The sequence below is a fragment of the Fusarium falciforme genome, chromosome 9 (genome assembly GCF_026873545.1).
Source record: "Fusarium falciforme chromosome 9, complete sequence".
NCBI lineage: Eukaryota > Fungi > Ascomycota > Sordariomycetes > Hypocreales > Nectriaceae > Fusarium > Fusarium falciforme.
The window spans coordinates 2671916-2685343 of NC_070552.1; the positions used below are offsets into that span (position 1 = coordinate 2671916).

General features: G+C 54.9%; 3 protein-coding genes across 3 annotated transcripts; 1 reads left to right on the forward strand and 2 right to left on the reverse strand.

The window, feature by feature from the left end:
* Positions 1 to 291: 291 nt before the first annotated feature.
* NCS54_01171300 (Hypothetical protein) lies at positions 292 to 5692 on the reverse strand (the record flags this gene model as incomplete). The annotated part of the gene is made up of 2 exons (XM_053156979.1): positions 292 to 2000; positions 2050 to 5692. 2 exons carry the CDS (start codon positions 5690 to 5692, stop codon positions 292 to 294), a joined length of 5352 nt encoding a protein of 1783 aa, XP_053012954.1.
* Positions 5693 to 7761: 2069 nt separating this feature from the next.
* Positions 7762 to 8356, forward strand: NCS54_01171400 (Hypothetical protein; the record flags this gene model as incomplete). Its single annotated transcript, XM_053156980.1, has 3 exons — positions 7762 to 7788; positions 7836 to 8170; positions 8284 to 8356. 3 exons carry the CDS (start codon positions 7762 to 7764, stop codon positions 8354 to 8356), a joined length of 435 nt encoding a protein of 144 aa, XP_053012955.1.
* Positions 8357 to 10059: 1703 nt separating this feature from the next.
* NCS54_01171500 (Terpene cyclase/mutase family member) lies at positions 10060 to 13104 on the reverse strand (the record flags this gene model as incomplete). The annotated part of the gene is made up of 4 exons (XM_053156981.1): positions 12817 to 13104; positions 11035 to 12750; positions 10690 to 10982; positions 10060 to 10309 (listed from the first exon to the last, which is right to left on the reverse strand). Exons 1-4 carry the CDS (start codon positions 13069 to 13071, stop codon positions 10060 to 10062), a joined length of 2514 nt encoding a protein of 837 aa, XP_053012956.1. The 5' UTR covers positions 13072 to 13104.
* Positions 13105 to 13428: the final 324 nt, after the last annotated feature.

Sequence of the window (13428 nt, forward strand, 5' to 3'; positions counted from 1 at the left end):
ATCTCAATCTCAAGATTACGAGTATACCCAAGACATTCTTTTCATCAATAACGTCTCCAAAAGAAGCTATCAGTCTCAACATCACGAGCAGACACAAGACATCACTTCATGACTTTAAAGCTTCCAACCTGTCTTGAAACAACTCTTCCGCTGTATGTACTAGTGTAGACATTACGTATAGCGCGTGCAATACATACCATCGCGGTCCTTCCCCTCCCGAGAAACAGGTCCCAACACCGTGATATGCATCTCGATTCAAGCAACTCCCTTCTCGTCCTCTCCTTTCCTGTGTCATGCCTTTTCCCCTTCCTCAACCGCCGCTGCTGCCGGGGCTTGGGCTTCGCTGGCCGTCGCCGCTGTAGGTGTCGGCACGTCGTCCTCGACGGGTACTTGTTCCGGCTTGGCCTCCTCTTTAACCTCTTCCTTGGCTTCTGCCTTTGGTTCCTCCTTGATTTCCTCCTTTGATTCTTCCTTTGGTGGTTCCTCTTTGGACTCTTCCTTGGGATCTTCCTTGAGATCGTCCGTGTGACTTGCATTCATCTTCTCTCTCCGTCTCCTTCTTAACCTCCTCTCTTCCTCAGCTGTTTGCCTTCTCGCCTTTCGAAGACTTTCTCTCCTCTCAGGGTCGTTCTCGTCTGCCCCGTCTCCACCACGCATGCCTTGGAGCAGAGCCGCAGCTCGGTCTGCAACATCATCTCCACCCTCACGAGGTGATGATACACCAGGGCTGAGCGTAGATCCATCCTCGTCGATAGCAGGCTCCTTGTTCTTCAGAGAAGCCTCCGCCTCGGGTATCTCGTTGAGATCTGGAATCTTCTGCCCTGATGCGACCCGAACTTGATGCCTGTCCTTGAGTCGTGCTCGCCGTCTTCGGTCTCTCTGATCCCGAGTCTGGGGCGCGGCTGCACGCAGCTTCTCCAACAGCGAGTCCATGGCGCCCGTGTTGGACGGTGATGTTGGGCCGCCCTCGGTGCCCGTATTGTTGATCTTGAGTTGAGCGTGCTTCCGCTTCATCGAAGCCTCGTTGCGCTTCCTTGTCTCCTCCATCTGGATGTTCTTCTCTCGTGACTTCTTCCATTCGCCCACGAACAATGCCAGCTTGGCAAAGAAGTCTCTCCGTGCACCATCATCGGCAGGATCTTCGCCGTAGAACACCATGATATCCTTGTATGTCTTCATCATCTCCTCCAGGTACAGCTCCATCTGCTCAGCCTTCCTCCGGGCATCCTTCATGATTCGCTGGACAACTTGGCTGACTCGGTCCTCGGGGTGGAACTTCTTGGGGTCGCTCAGGTTGCCGCTGTCCAGTGACGTCTGGATGTTTCGAATGTTGTCAATGTACTTCTTGCAATCCGTCTGAAGCTGCTCGATGTTGATCTTCTGCGCTGTCATGACACCGTTGATATCATCAGCGAAGCCCTCCCACTCGGGATACTGGTTTCGCACAATGCGCTCCACCAGATCGGCCAGTGTCGACTGATTCTTATCATCCTTGACCATACCCAGTCTGGCCAGGGAGCTCAGCTTGAAACCGCGGGCCTGCTTGTTGGCGTCGTTCATGTAGTTACCGATATCCAAAATGAGACCGAGAACGTTCATGAGAGAAACGGAATCACGGAGGGACTCTGAAACCGTGACAACTTGTCTGACCTTCTCGTTGATCTCGTCGTACTCTTGCTCAAAGCTTCTAGTAAGAGCAAGAGCCCTCATTCGACTCTTCCAGTAATGATGTAGCTCAAATGCAGTGTAAAGGTACAGCTGATCTTGGCGTGTGAGCTCTGCAGGATCTTGTTCGCGGGTCTGGCTCTTGGCTTCGGGGCCTGTCCAGTCCTTGCTGTATGGCGCCATTTGCTTGGATGTGTTGTCGGGGATGTTGCACAAGTCGTCCTTTTGCAAAAAGTCCATGACGACAGGGTTGTCTAGAATCTCCGTGTCGCAGTGAATGATCATCTGTACAACCTTTTCTACAGAATGCTGAGAAAACTTGGCAAAGGCAATTTCTACATCTTGTCAGTATTCGGATCACCGGTATATGCGTAAGAGACTCACCATAAGCCTTTCGAAGATCAGAAGAAATGATCTGCTTCTTATCATCCTTCTTAGAGCCGCTTCCAACGCCAATCTTCTTGATCTCCTTGGCCAAGAACAGCTTTTCAACCTCATCCAGAATACCCTTCTTGCTGAGCTCCTGGTACTTCTCCTCTCGGGCCTCAGCAGAGGGAGTGTGGGCTGCCCAGTGACTGGTCTCAGGGGCGTCGACCTTGTCCCAATGCAGAGCCTTGAGCTTCTTCTTGGGACGAACGACGGGCAGACCAATGCCTGGAGCGGGCGCAAATGCGGGCTGCCTCGACAAGAAGTGTCCAGACATGGCACCGCCAGGCATCGGGGGAGGCGGAGGTGGCGGCATACCTGGGGTGCCAGGCATTGGGGGAGGAGGAGGGGGCGGAGGAGGTCCAGCGGCCGATGCTGGTGATAGCATGCCCGGCAATGGTGGAGGGGGAGGTGGCGGCGGAGGAGCTCCCGGCATCTGACCCGGCATGGGCGGCGGCGGAGGAGGTGGTGGAGGTGGTGGAGCTCCGGGTATTTGACCGGGCATGGGTGGAGGAGGCGGAGGTGGAGGCGGAGGGGGGCCGGCACCCGTAACTTCGATCTTCGGAGCATCGCCTTCGGCAGGAGGCGTAATAGGCGATGAGGTCTCCATGCTTGGGTGAGAGGGGCCAGTAGCAGTGTTGTCATCCTCAGAATCGCTGGCATCGTACTTCTTGACCTTGGAGCCAATCTCACCAAGGAGACCAGCCTGTTGCTTGGGGTCAATAGTCGGCCGCTTCATCTCAATGATTCTAGGCTTCTCGAAGATAACACCGTCCTCGCCCTCGGTCTCATCACCCTCATCAATCACCTCGCCATCCGATCTCCTAATAGGCTTGCGAGGGATCTTGGTGTTACGGCGAATGCTACCCAAAACACTGTTGGTAAAGTCCCTAGGTGGCGTTCCACCGCCAGGGGGCGTCGAAGGTCTGCCGTCCATTTCTTCACGGAGGGCTCGAAGTCGGTCTGAAGGCCCAACCGCGTCTCCCCAGACACGGCCTTCAAGCTTGTACTGCGTCTTCTGACGTTCAATCTGCATCTGGAGCCGCTCCATGAGGCGGTCACGGTCCAGAATGCCTTGCATGCGAGAAACGTCGGCCTCACCAGTTGCTCCAGGCGCACCAGTCGCTGATTTGGCGCTGGCGGCGGGCTTGACCGACTTGGAAGCAGCGATATCCTGGGCGTCTCGAAGCATGAGATATAATTCTCTCGTTTCTAACTCGTACCGCTGGGCTTCCTTGGCTCGCATAGTTTGCATGCTATCCAGCTCGGCCTTGAGTCCGTCCGCCTGTCGCTTTTGAGCATCAATAAATCGAGACTGCTCCTCCAACTGCCTTTGTAGCTTGGCAACAAGTCCATCAGCTCCCAACTCGAGTCTGGCCTTCATTTCATCACGCTCGGCCATGGCCGCCTCGGCAATCTGCCGCGATTCAAGAGATTCATCCTGTGCTTGTCTAGCCTCCGAGTCTGTGTGCAGCTTGTCGAGCAGGCTCTGGACAGTAAAGTTGAGACTCTGCTTCAGGTCCATGTTCGGCAACCGCCGATCCATGGCAACGTAGCTCAGCATGGAATCAACCAGCTGGAACATACGTAGACGCTCTTCGCCATCGTTAGCGCGAATGAGAAGCAGATGTTGAAGAGCCGAGACGAAGTAATCTTGCGTCTTGGTGCCATAAAGACGCTGCTGAATGGCATCGGCGATCTGAACGGGATCTGTCAGATCCTTGACTTCGGCCTCGACATTGTCCTTGATGCTGCTGTTCTCTCGCTCGAGCATATCCTCATAGTCAATGGCTTCGTTTGTCCGGAAGCGCTCGATCTGCTTGTCCAGGAGGTCATATTGGAAGCCCTCCATCTTGGTCAAGATGCGCTTGATACCACATGCTGTAAACTGAGCCCGGATATGGATCCTCAACTCCAAGTCCTTCTCCGGGGAGTCGATAATCATGTTGACGAGCATGAGAGTCGCAACGGCATATTCCATGAGCAGGTTCTCCATGCCGATACCGCCAGTCCTCAGTTCTTCGCTCGCGCCGACCAAGCTACCCATTTTGCCGCGGCCATCGATAGTAACCTCCACCAAGCGCATCCAGGCGTCGAACCGACCATTTTCTCCAGACTGTGACTTGACTTCGTCCAGGGCCTGAATGACCTTGAGGTGGCCTTCGGCATTCTCTCCCCAGGTACACAGGAAAGTGATGATTTCGCTGACCAGTTTTCGTGTGGTGAGACGAGGAGAAATGAGCGAGGTGGCGAGGGCGACTATGACTTTCTGGTGAATCAAGGCATCGTCGGCTCCGAACTTGTTGTTCATGAGCGCCTTGACACACTTGATAATATCGTACTCGCGGTCCAGGTTCTTGTCGATCCGGGTATTGTCCTGGGCAGGCCCCGTTGCTGTCTTGCGGTTGATCTTAAGCAGCAAGGTCATCAGGGCGACCTGTCCCTGGCATTCGACGAATCTCTTAACCCAGCCGATCTGTTGGGTTCGCAGGTTGACTTCCAGACTGCCCATGCCCTTGGTGTCGAGTCGATCCTCCATAACACGTCGGACGTACCATTCGGGTGTTCCCTCCTCATCTGAGTAGGTGGTGATATCGGGAGCCGCATACTGGTTCGGCCGCGCTGTCTGTCGGCGCTTCTGCTCGCCCTGCCACTCGGTGAGTCGATCTTGATAGAGAAGTGTCCACTTCTTCTGAGCTGGATACGCCATCATCTGCCTCCTGGCCTGCTCGGGCAGGTTGTGCCATCCTCGCTTCTGCATTAGCTGGAGGAACATCTGCTCGACCACATTATCGTCATCTGGCTTTGGAAAGTAGAATTGGCCGCCTTGTGATTCTCCGACGGGACTGGCAGCAGGACCTGGTGATGGGAATTTGGTGATTCGGTGCGAGTCGCGGTTCGAGTAGTGTGAGGCGGCATAGGAGCTCTGAGAGGACGCACTAGGCATTGCTGGATTTGGTGAGCGCGATATCCTGACATCATGATGGTCTGTAGTACCTGAGAAGACGCTGAGGTTGTCGGCCGAGCCCCGGGCTGTAGAAGACATGTACGAATCATAACGGGGAGTATGTGGTTGGTTAATAGAGCTGGCTGAACTTCCCCTTATGGGAGGCCCCCATTGTTGATATTGGGCTTGCCCCCCCTTGGAAGCCATAGTAACGTTGTTGTTGTAGCCTGAAGGAGGCTGCTGCTGACGCCCAGGGGAGTACGCACCAGACTGACTCGTCTGGTCCCAGCTGGGATATTGGTGAAAGTCCATGCCGTTCTTGTTTAGGTGGTGTGGAAGAGGCTCGCGGCGCACCGGCATCTGCTCGCCTTTGGGTAGGTATTCCACGGGTATCGGAGAACGCGAGCCGTTGGGCACGCTGTCGTAGGGGATAGAGGTTATCACACCGGCCATCTGGTTGATGCCTCCATCGGGGGAGCCGGGGCGATCAATCGAGACGGCCGACGACTCCCGTCTGTGCCTCGATGACCGGAAGCTGGCGGCGTCGTCTGAGGGGTATCTGGACTCTTCCGTGTAGCGCTTGTCCTTGTGCTTACTCCGGGAGAAGATGGACCGTCCGCCAGAGGACTGCCTCGACTTGTCGGCGGACGACATGGCGGTGGAGCGGTCGTAACCGCGGCGGAGGTGGAAGCGGAGTCTTTACTCGCGATCGTGTTGTTGCCGGTCGATGACGGTGTCGATATCGCAACGGTAGAGGGAGGGTAATCTGAGAAACGGCGGCGACTGAAAGCAACGAAATTCGAGCGCGGCGACGACTACCAGTTGAAACACGTGAACAAGGCGATGTGCTGGCCCAGGGCCGCTCGCTTCATGGGGGGCACGACGTCGCAGTCCGCGGGGACGCAACAATCAAGCAACTTAAGTAACGGGCGATGGGAGGTCCGAGTTTTGGTTTTGAGGGGAGGGGTTGAACCTCGAAATCGAATCGGCGTTGAGTGGAGGGCTTGGTGGTTTTTGAAACCCCGATCGGTCGCGGCAGTGTGGGATGTCGAGTCGGATTCGCCGTGGGCTGCGGGAGGATTGAGAGGGATAGGGAGGGCGAGACAATGCGGCTCCCGGGCTGAAGCGGTGTTGTCTCAACGAGACGAGACGAGTCGAGTCGAGTAGGTGGTGCTGCAACGAAGCTGCCGGGTCGTAGGCCAAGTCGGGTGCGTGCAATGCAATAAGGAGCGGATGCCGCACGTAGCACGTAAGAACTGGAGAGGTAAAAGGACTGGGATGGTTCGGTGTGGTCTTTGTGGTTTGGTTTGGTCGTCTATGATCAGGGATCTGCTGGCTCTGGCTCTCAAGTCGAGGCCAGGGTCACGGCCAAGATTAATGCGGATTGGCTTATGGGTTTATGGGGATGATGGGACCGAATATTGGCTAGCCGCCGCTTGGAGCGCTGAAGGCGGTCGCTGACTGGGCGCTGAAGAGGGGGGGTCTCTCATTGGGACCAGGGCCATCTATCAGGGGAAGTGGACACTGGATATGAGGACGCGCCGCCCGACGTCTACCTGGCGAAAGAATTCACTCTTGAGAGAACCGAACCGGATTGCTGGGATCGACGGTTTCTAGGGTTGCAGTCCAAGGTTTGGCAGATATTTGTGGCGCAAACAGGGCCGTTTTCTCTGGCATTTCAGTTGCAAGATATGGAGGCAGTTTGCGGGTGAAAGGCGACCTACGCTACGGGACCCATTTACAAACCCCTGGACGAGTTGGAGGCCCAAAGAACGCCCAAGAACCCCTCAGCAGGACCGACTTGTGCAAGAAAAAAAGGACACCACCACTTTTGTCTTGTGCCAGGTCAACTCCAAGGATCGTGTCGCGTGGCTTCCCATCGCTGACGGTGGTCATGGTGAGCCGTATTCAGGTGGAGTCTGACGGATGGATTGGATGCAAGTTGGCTTAGACAAGCAAGCAAGACTCGGCTCGGGGACCAAAACCTCCACAGCTGTCCCGGCTCACGGTATCTTATTTGTGCTAGGGTTCGAGAAGAGATGCAGAGTAACTACGCTAGAGTTCTCCTGAGAGCGTTCATGTAATCCAATCCATGGTTGGCTATTTTGGGCAGCTGGTCACAGGCTGGGCGACCTGCTGTTGTGCAACACACCTCTTATTTGCTGATACAGCGATTCACTCATAATCAAATCCATGTGACACAGACGGACAGTTGCTGAATTGGACACAAAATTCTCCTCCCTCGCTACAAAAGACAAGTTTCCCGGTCCTCCCGCTCTCCATCCTTTAGCGAGGTCGGTTGTCTTAAACACTCCATTCCAGTCTCCCAGAATAACACATCCATCCATCGCATCCTCCCCCCAGACGTTTCTAGACGGCCCGCTTTCTCATGGTCCCCTTGTAGATTTAGACTGCCGGAGGCGGCTCCCCCCCTTTAGCGGGTGCGTCGGCGTCGTCACGGCCTGTGGCTTGTGCATGATGAACAACCCGACCCCGACGCCACGTCTTCGCTGTAGCAGCCTCGTCCAACCCGACCTGACCTCAGTCCGGCCGCGTTCGGCTTCTACTTTGTATGCCAAATTCCCCCCGTTGGAGCGGCATCGTGGCCCTTTCTCCAACCTAGGTTCCCTCTGCTTGCATCTCAAGCGCCGTGATTGTTTGCGGCGACGCAATTCTTACACCGTCGCGCTGTCTTTGGTAGAGCCACGCGAACAGACGCAACCATGGGCGCCAGCACGTCCATGATCAAGGTGCGCCTCATATTATGACCATGACACTCGGTGGCTAACGCAAACAGACGCTCGCCGTTCCCGCTGTCGTCTCGCTTATCCTATTCCTTCTTTCCACATACGTCTTGATTCCCCTCTGGCGCCGCTACGCCCGCTACAGTCAATACCTCCCCCTCGACTCCCTCTCGTCGCAGACCTTATCCCTGCGCGATCGCATAACCTCGCGCATATCTGCCTGGCGCTCGAATCGCAATGCTCCATTTGCGTCCGATACTGGTTCCGAGGATGGCTTAGATGACGAAGACGGAGAGGAACTTGGCCACGTCGACGAGGCTACCTGGCGTCAGATGGAGGCCGACACTCGCGCGGCACGGCCGGATAATACTAGACGATTGAGCAGAGAGTGAGTGTTTTGATCGCATGCGTGGAGTCACCATGTGAAGACGTCCCATTGGGTTCAATGGCTCTATTTTGCATGTTTTGTTTGCGCCGTTGCTGACTGGAAACTTGCCATAGCCTCGAAGAAGGGTTCAGAGATGATAGCGATGAAGAGTCAGACCGGCTTGCTAGGAATAATGTTAGGTCTTGACGCTAGAACATGATTCAAAACAACTCTTTCAAAGTACTCCTTCAGTCATGAATGACTGAGCCATCTAATGCTACACAATCAGAAAACCGATCCTACCAGCAATCATGAAATTAACGCTGAATCTTCCTCTACCTAACGCCCTATCATCATAACTTGTTATGCGACGCATGTTTCTCACTTGATACACATTCCGCTGTAATCATATCGCTGGGAAGCCAAAACCCCAAATGCAACCACTTCCTCCAACCAATTCCTCCAGCCTAGAAGCTGGTGGCCCTTTTGGACCTTCTGGGCATGGGTTCGCCGTAGTCGACGGCCTTTTCCCCTCCTTTGCTCTTGTCTCCTTTTGAAGTCTGCTCTGCTTCCCCAACTTCGTCCAAGTCCTCGACCATCTTTTCTTTTACTTTTCCCTTGTCTCTTTTTTTGAACTTGATCCTTCTCACGACATCTTCCGGTTCTTTAACTGACCCCATCTCCTCCAGAGTTCTCCTTTCTCTCGCCCTCTTTTCAAGCGCCTCAAGGTCTGGTAGTGTGGGGCTGCTTCGGCGGGGAGTTGATTGCTCGCTCTCCTTAAGCAATCCTGTTTGGTTGTATCCAGGTTGGCTGTCCCCGGGTAAGTTGTTCGAAATGACGCTGGTTCGACGCGGGTGGTATGGGATCTGGCTGTCCCGGGCCTGGCTATCCTGTTCCTGGGTTCCTCGTGACTGGACTTCTTGAGGTCGATTATCGCAGGGTTGATCGTCTTGACGCGGTTGTTTCTTAGTCCCGCCTCCTTGAGTTTGACTGTTCCTTGAGGAAGTCCGGGTGCGGTGTTCCTGCGATCGTCTCCACTCTCTGAGCCATTGGTTGTAAAAGTCTCTGGCTCTGCTGTGTTCGTAGGCCAGAAATGCCTTGTCGAGATTCTCCTCCTCCTTTCTCTGGCGTTTTTGGAAATACTTCATGCTGGCCTTGTGCAACGGCCTCTTCAAAAATGAAGACGACACGCTCCTCTCCAAGTGGCGCAGTCTTCTTTTTCTGTGTTTTCCGATCCGCTGGCAGATAGAATAGCCTTCGTCTGATAGGCAGAATTCGCAGAATTCTCTCAGGACAGGCGAGTTTTTAAGAGTATTGATACGGATAGGACTGAAAGGCGTAACGAGTGTTCTTTGTGGAGTGCACGTATGTCCACACCTGTGTCGTAGGGGGATGCAATTGCCCCATGGGCAACACCGTCTTGGCTGCGTCTCTCCTGGCTGTGTCTCCCCTGACTGCGTCCCTGCATGCTTTAGAGCTTGCATGTAGCGATTGAGGCATCTGTGACCAAATGTGTGGCCACAGGGGAGGTAGGCCTTGGCCTCCATGCCCTCACCAAAGTCCTCAGCCTCTGTGGCCGGAGGAACCTTGATGTACAGTTTCCCGCAGAAAGCACAGCCATCAGGCCCAACCGCTGGAAAGCGTAACTTTGGCGATCGGTTGTCCGGCTTGGCTTGTTCTGGTGGAGGCTGTCTTCCCTCATATCGATGTTCGCCTTGTCTTAATGAGGGTTGTATTTCCTCAGGCCTGGGCTCGCCTCTATCTGGTGTGAACTGACTGTGCTGAGATCGGGGCTGCCCTCGTTCTTCGCCGATGGATGGCAAGTCACTCGGAGGTATCGGGGATCCCAAGGTGGGACGCTCGGTGACGAGGCGGATACGTGGATCGACGGGAGGGTTCTCAGAAGAAGGCTACTCTTCTGGAGTCTCATCTGTTGGAAGTTCTTCCGCTGGGGGCTCTTCTGCTGGAATTGTATCTTCTAGCGGCTCGTCTGGCGGTTCGTCTGGCGGTTCGTCTGGCGGTTCGTCTAGCGCTTCATTGTTCTCAAGCACATCGAGCTGTGAACGCAGTACGACGGGGGTGATTTCGCCTGTGTGGGTAGACTGCACTTCCTCCAGATCTGAAGGCGTTGGAGATGTCCCCATCTCAGATTCGCCGATGCTAACCATTTGGTTAAAGAATTCAGCCTGCGAGACGGCAGGTTCTAAGTTTGCTTCCACAGCCATGGTTTTCTTGCGAGAAAAGAGTTTCATCATGACGGAGGGTCGTCGTTCCTCGTCAGCGACCTGCGGGCCTGCCCTATTAGGTTGCTTGCTGCAAGTGCAACCCATGATGACCTCGACAGTGACGAAGTGACGCAAACAAAGACAGCGAAAGACTGGAATTAATAAATATTGGTAGTATATCCTTTTATGAACCCTACTCTTGTTAAGTCTTGCCATCATTAAGAGGCCACAGCCCCAGCCCTGCAGATGCCCGCATCTTCTTCTCTATCTGTCTACATACTCTAAGCTTTTTCCCCATTAACCTTCTGCGCCCACCTCGGCACAATCCTTTCCTCTGGGAACCTCTTTGCAAACATGCCGAGCGCCTTGATGGTGAAGCTAAACTTGTAGTTGGGGTACGAGATCATGCACGACTTGTTAAATACACCCTCGATCGCCTCCTGCAGCCACTCCCCGTTGGGCTGCTGCCGGTCCATGATGAACTGGATTCCCTTCTTCAAGGGCTCCACGTCGGGGTACTCTGCCTCGAAGAGGCCGATCAGAGCCCATGCGGTTTGTACGACGAGGGAACCTGAGGGGTGCTCATGGTACTCCATGGTTTCACAGGCCTGCGTGTGTTAGTATATACGTCCAACTGACTCCAGGGGGGGGGGGGCTTACCTTGTAGCTTTCTGACCACCCGCCGTCGGGTCTCTGCTTGGAGATGAGAAAATCACATCCACGCTTTGCGTTGATCCCTGTGGCATATGTCTGTCCAACATGTGCCATGCTTTCAAGCGCAAACATGGAGGCGTAGGTGAAGCAGATGCCCCAACTTCCATACCAGCTGCCGTCGGGTCGCTGGTTGGTCTTGATCCACTCGGTTGCCTCTCGGATCACCTTGTTGATCTCATCGGTTCGGTAATCAGGCCAGTGCTCCTGGAACAGCGACAGGGCTGTCACGCAGGCTGTCGTGCACTCGGGGTAGTCGTATTCGATCATGATTCTACCAAACACCTCGGCGGCGTTGAGCATCTCCATCCACTCCCCTCCTCTGCGCCTCTCGTATGACGACATGGCGCCCGTGTCTTGGTTCTGATACAGCAGCAGGGTGTCCACAGCGTCAAAGATGCGTTGGTCTTCAAGAACCTGGGGGAAGCCCTCTGTCTTTTGGAGCAGAATGATGGCCTTGAGAGCTTCCGAGATACAGTCGCTAACACCGTAGCCTTGGTCTCTGTTGCTAAATGGCCAGCCACCCTTGCGAGGCTGTCGGTAGCATATGTCTTGATCCACGCAGTTCTCCCGAATCTGCTGGCGCTCTAGATAATGAAGCGATTTCAGCAACATGGGCCTCCACCTCTCGTCATTATGAAGACCAGCTTCAAAGATGGCCTGGATCGTAAAGGCCGTATCCCAACATTGCACACCGTTGGTGCCGTTGGCGAGCATTCCTTCATCCTTGACCCACAAGAACTCCTCAAGGCGCTCGACATGCCTCTTCACACTATACGCACCGGGACCGTCGCGGACGTAGCACATGACGGTATTCATGGCTGCGTTGACGGGAGCCAGGTCGGCATAATCCGTATTAGCATCCTCCATGTCAACCTGCTTGCTAACCCAAGCTTCCGCCTTGTCCTTGATGTAATTGGGTCGGAGATATGGTTGCCAGATGTTGGCCAAAAACCAGTTGGCCGTGTTGAGCAGCCATGATTTTGGGTGGTAGTTGTCGATGACAGTGATACTGTTTCGGTGCTTGGCCCAGTTGATGTTGGCATAATTCTCAGGGAACAACTCCTGCTTCAACCCTCGAATCACATCGGTCTCTTCACAGCTCCACCTCCTGGAGTAAAGGTAGCCCATAGGCAGAAACACCATGCGAATATGAATCCACCACCGCCACGGAGCAAACGGCACCCAGTCGGGGAGAAGCCAGAGCTCGGGAGGCACAGGGTTGACAATGTCCCAGTCCACCACGCCCAACACGGCGAGCCAGAACTTGGCCCAGTGCGGCGCATACAGGGTGCCTCCCAACTTGTGAAGCGTGCCCCTTGCCTTCACCATCATGGGGTCCTCAGGGTCCACGCCAAGCAGTCGAAGAACCGTATAGTTCAGCGCTGTGCCAAACACGGTGCTTTCGCCCTCAATGTGTAAACCCCAACCGCCATCCTCTGGGTGTGCTCGTGCCGACAGGTAGTTCTTGATCTCGGTCGCATGTGCAGAGGGAATCGGCGTCTTGGTCACGTACCAAGCGATGACAATGCCGGGGAGGAGGAACATGGGACCGCCATACTCGCAACCCCAGTGACCGCTGGGAAGCTGAAGCTTTTCAAAGAACTCGAGGCCATTCGTCGCGGCGGCCAATGGGCTATCGGGCTTTGGCAACTCGGGGAGATCCTGCAGGAGGTCAGCATCAGCATCGACAGGGGGACCAGGCTAGATCAAACTCAGGGGCGCACGTACCAGAGGTAGATTCAAGTACCACTTCTCAGCATAGCTCTGCGGCCATTCCTTTGCGGCTTCATCGTCGGCCAGGTAGTGCCAGGTGTGGTTGCTGTCGTCGTCCTTGATCCTCCACCTCGTCTTGTCGGTCTTGGCCTCGATGCGCGGCTGCTTGGGGAATGCGAGGCCCTGTTTCAGTTCCGGCTCCGAGTCGGCGGCGCGCTTACGCGACTTGACCTTGACGGCCGTGACGTCACTTCCAGTCACAATTGCCATCTTGAAGAGTGACAGGTGCGATCTCGAGGTCTGGCGATGCTCTCGAGGCGCAATTGAAGAGGCGGTGGAGGAGCATTAAATGAATTGGCTGGAGCATGTGCTTTTTTCTCCTGTCGCTCTCGAGACGGAACCGGAGTCGCTGCAAACGCGCCCGCGGGACCCGGGTCCGGTACCTGCCGAGGACCCCAGATTTTAGCGGTCAAGGCCCTGAAGCGGCTGCTGTTGAGCGCTAATTGTCTCCACCGACCTCTCAACGGCGTTCACTAGACCACTGCACGTGGAAGCGAAACATCGCGTCTTTCATCCTGAAATTGCGGCTCTGCCTTTAACATTGTGAACGACTTCATCACCGTGGAC